This window comes from Etheostoma spectabile, chromosome 18 (genome assembly GCF_008692095.1).
Source record: "Etheostoma spectabile isolate EspeVRDwgs_2016 chromosome 18, UIUC_Espe_1.0, whole genome shotgun sequence".
Taxonomy (NCBI): domain Eukaryota; kingdom Metazoa; phylum Chordata; class Actinopteri; order Perciformes; family Percidae; genus Etheostoma; species Etheostoma spectabile.
This window is the reverse complement of record NC_045750.1, coordinates 21,888,486-21,892,802: the sequence shown is the minus strand read 5'-3', so window position 1 is coordinate 21,892,802 and position 4,317 is coordinate 21,888,486. Positions and strand designations below refer to the sequence as shown.

The 4,317-nt window shown below is 40.7% G+C and overlaps 1 protein-coding gene across 3 annotated transcripts in view; it reads right to left on the bottom strand.

Annotated features, from left to right (window-relative positions):
• fam49a (family with sequence similarity 49 member A) overlaps positions 1-4,317 on the bottom strand; it is a 46,945-nt gene that overhangs the window by 11,995 nt on the left and 30,633 nt on the right. Inside the window, exons 3-4 of one of the 3 annotated variants that reach the window (XM_032542868.1) lie at positions 444-523; positions 36-115 (exon numbers count right to left, since the gene is read on the bottom strand). In XM_032542868.1, the coding sequence (XP_032398759.1) occupies positions 36-108 (73 nt within the window). In that variant the 5' untranslated portion in view covers positions 109-115; positions 444-523. The remainder of the gene's footprint in view (positions 1-35; positions 116-443; positions 524-4,317) is intronic. The other 2 variants (XM_032542870.1, XM_032542869.1) reach the window with 2 other exon arrangements.

The window sequence follows — 4,317 nt, the reverse complement described above, 5'->3', positions numbered from 1 at the left end:
GAAGGACAGCCTAGAAGGACATAAGCTGTGCTCACTTTCAAAATCAAGGAAAAAGTTTGGCCCCTGTTCAAGCTCTGTGCAAGTGAGCACCTTTAACAGATTCCCCATTTGGTTTCTGCAAGAGAGAGAAAGAAAGAAAGAAAGAAAGAAAGAAAAGGTATGTGTGATGTTAAAAAAGTGATCAATAATTTGATCAAAGACGTAAGAAATGGCAGATCGAAGCTGAAAGAGTAGGTGGTCATGACAGAGTGAAAAAAAAAGAGCGAAGGAAAGGAAGAGAGGAGCATGAGCAGACTCGGTCGGGCTCGGTGATTCGAAGCAAAGACCTGCTGACAGAATGGAAACGGCTGAGCGGGTTACAACCCCCCCCTCCCCCCTCCTCTCCCACATCTCTTTCTCCATCCACCTTTTCTCCCCATGTTCCGCTCCTCCGCCAGACTTACTTTCAAAGTCCAGGAAAAAGTGTGGATAGTTCTCTATATCCCTTGTTAGGACTTTTAGCAGGTTACCCATTCCAGCAAACCTGATGGTCAGAATACAGTGGTGAAAAACAGACATTAAAAAACAGACATGAGGACATATGTTTATGGAAGATACATTACATGTGCAGTTAGGGCTGGGCAATATAGCGATATTTTATCGCTATCGTGATATGCGACAAGATATCACCTTAGATTTTGGATATATCGTGATGTTATGATATGACATTAAGTGTAGTCTTGTTCTGGTTTTAAAGGCTGCATTACAGTAGGTGATGTACTTTTCTGAACTTACCAGACTGTTCTTGCTCGGCTATTTGCCTTCCCCCCCCCCCAGACATTATGTCCACATTACTAATGATTATTTATCTAAAATCTGTGAAAAGTGTGAAGATATTTTGTTAAAGCACTAATTGTCAACCATAGAATATTACCACCATATTGATATTGAGGTATTGGGTTAGGAATATCATGATATCTGACTCCCCATTGCCCAGCCCTATGTGCAGTTAACGGTGTACTAGATACAAACAGGGACATTTATTGAATTGTTGCTAATCTGGAAGTGTGTGTGTTTCTGACCCTACGTGCAGACATTTGTAGCATTGTTGCTATTGTAGCTCGGTTTATTAGAGCCGTTTCTGAACTTTTTGTCGATGATAAGAATGATTTTGTTGGGGTGATTTAAAATGAATCAAAAGTTACTGTAAGGGGTGTAAATCTTCACTGGTCTAACAATTCAATTACGATTATCCTGCCAATGACTTAATCTGACTCGATATCCCAATGCGTCGCCGCCTGAATATGATTAAATATTGTTACACATGGTTATCATCAACAAATTCAAGCTGTCAGATTTATTTGAACTTCCCTTTTAAATTATAACTGCTCGTTAAAAAACCCCAACAAAAACAAAAAACGTTTTGCTGATTATTTTTCGGTCAATCGACTAAGTTTACAATTCTCTTCAATCAATGACATCTTTTACAACTCATTTCACAGAAATGAAAAGACATTGAGTGTATTTACAAGCATGCATGTGCAGACTGCAAGAATTTAGTCAAAAACGACTTGCCTTCACATTGTGCACGTGCACTTCTGCTTGTATACATGTGTGTGTTTATGTATGTGTGTGTCTCAATTCAATTCAACAGTTATTTCATTGCCCTTTTCATGAAACTGTTCAGTACAGAGTTTGAGAAAGCAAAATTGTGATGGCTAGACCTGCTGAGGTTCATTTCTCTGCTCTTTTGGAGTCAGGCCTCTCTAAACGGGGCCAAACACAGGGATGTAGTCCTAAATGGCAGTTACACTCTATAAAAGGTTTTATTGGACGCAAGAGGCGGTAGGTAGGTAGGAAGCAATTTCCAGGGGGAAAAAAAAAAGCCTACCTCCTCAACCATGGAGGGTGGTCACACACACACACACACACACCACACACACACACACACACACACACACACACAACACACACACACCCACACACACACACACCACACACACACACACACATCACACACATCACACACATCACACACATCACACACATCACACACATCACAGCAGGCCTCAACTTAAAGCAGCAGAATATATGGCCATGGTCGCAGTAAAACACCACAGCACATCATGGGGATGCGAACGGGAATACTGTAATACAACCCGGCTGGGTTCCAACGACTTTTGTTATGTTCATGTCGGGGGGGTGACAAAAGTATTCTGATGGTCATTTAAAAAATAAATAAATAAAGAGGCACTCTAAAAATGGGTCTTTAATAGGGCTGCACGATAGAAGAAAATGTGCGTTAAAGTACTGCAATAACAATATTACTTGCAATAAATAGATGTTAAAGTGTATTCAGTTCTGCTGCTCTCAGTATTTTTTCCTTTTTTTAAGATCATTTTTGGGGCATTTTAGGCCCTTTATTTACATAGGACAGCTGAAAACATGAAGGGGAAGAGAGGGGAAATTACATGCTATGCTTCATGTTATTCCGCAGGTTTGACTCCACCCTGCGGTCGCCGCGGTGAAGAACAGACCTCTTCTAATGGGCGCCTGCTCTACCAGGTGAGCTCCCAGGCGCCCTGCTCTCAGTACTCTGCTAAAATACGACAAACTGCTTGTTGAGTTTAAAACAAATGAAAGGAAATCATTTCCAACATTCTTTTATGGACCCAACGGAACATTAAATTGGCACCACTAAAAAAAATTGAATGGTGGTTTTCTACTGATATTTGCTTTGAACTCATTAAAAAATCTTGTGTCTTTTGCAATAGGTGGCAGCATTTCGCAATGAGTTTACTGCGGCAGTTGATATTGCAGGGACGATAAAAAAAAAAACTATATATATTGTGCAGCCATAGTCTTTACATACATCTGTTGTTTAGAGTATTAAAAAGGACATGCCATTGTAGATTCATACTGTGAGAAGAAACTTTAAGGACACAGTTGTTTCTTTTTACACACACTGAGTTCAACCTCTCTTGGACTTAACAAGTCAAAGTGGTAAGCAACAACAGTAGAGACTCTGTGCTGCAAGTGTCCACATGATAATCACACTGCGTTTCTTTGCACAGCCTCCAGCAAGCTGTCGACTATTTTTAATCGAGGCATTCAGTCCCGCAGTTGCACTCCGCGTAAAATTCATACGTGCAAGCGACAGTCTGAATGCACATCTACAATAACAGATTTGATTCTGGAGAAATTAGAAATCTTATAATGTCTGCGTCTGATAATGGATTTCATGCAGTCAATACTTCATCTGGTGTTTAAACACAAGGTTGTACCAGAAGGGGGCAGTGCTGCCTTACGTTAGATTTCACTCCCAGGGATTCAGGTTGACATGATATCGTGTCGGTGCATGTGCTGCAGTAGACTCTGACCTGCGGCTAAGTTCCTCAGCAGACTCCCCTGCCTTTATCTGCAGCCAAACTCTGCTTCTGCTACCCTCAGGTATCACTTCACCACTAACACAAACCAGTTCTGTCAGAGACAAGTTTCCAAAGACTGCTCAAAAAGGGAGTGTTTCTTCACACGTTGTGACAATGAAAAGGTCCAGTGACAACCAATACAGATCTTGATTTTACATGCATTTTCATTCAAAATAAAGAGAAGGAAAAAGATGCCTTGAGGAAAAGTAGTCACATGCTCTTACACGATTGGAAATCATTAATGTATAACTTCCTCCACAGCACCAGAATTGTTTTAACAACCTCCTGAGAGCAAATTTATGATTTTGAGTGATAGGTGTGTGTGTAGGTGTGTCTATGCGTGTGTGTGTGTGTCTGCGTATTAACATAGCTAGCGAGCCGATTACTTTGGGAACACTGGGGAGTGTCCGTGATTGCGGTGATGTCACTCAAGCTGTGGCTGCATTGCATTCTGGTATGCTAAAGGTTACAGTTCATGGAGAAAGTGATGACTCAGAGCTACACTTTGACTCAAACAAAACAGAGCTGCCTCCAGAGTAAGCGATACAAAAAAAATGCATCAAGGCAATAGCCTGACGTGGATCTACCTAACACAATGGTATGTCTTGTATAACACGGAGAGGTATGAGTGCAAACCATAGACAACAAAAACAAATACTTCAGGTTTCTGCACTGCTAAGCCAACAAAACACGCCACTGTGTACAGTATGTTTATGCATGTTCTAGTTAGGGCTGGGCAATATATCAATGTATTGATATGAGACTAGATATCGTCTTAGATTTTCGATGTATTGTAATATGGTAAGTCGTGTCTTTTCCTAGTTTTACAGGCTGCATTACAGTAAATCGATGTAATTTCCTGAACTTACCAGACTGTTCTAGCTGTTCTATTATTTACCTTTACCTACTA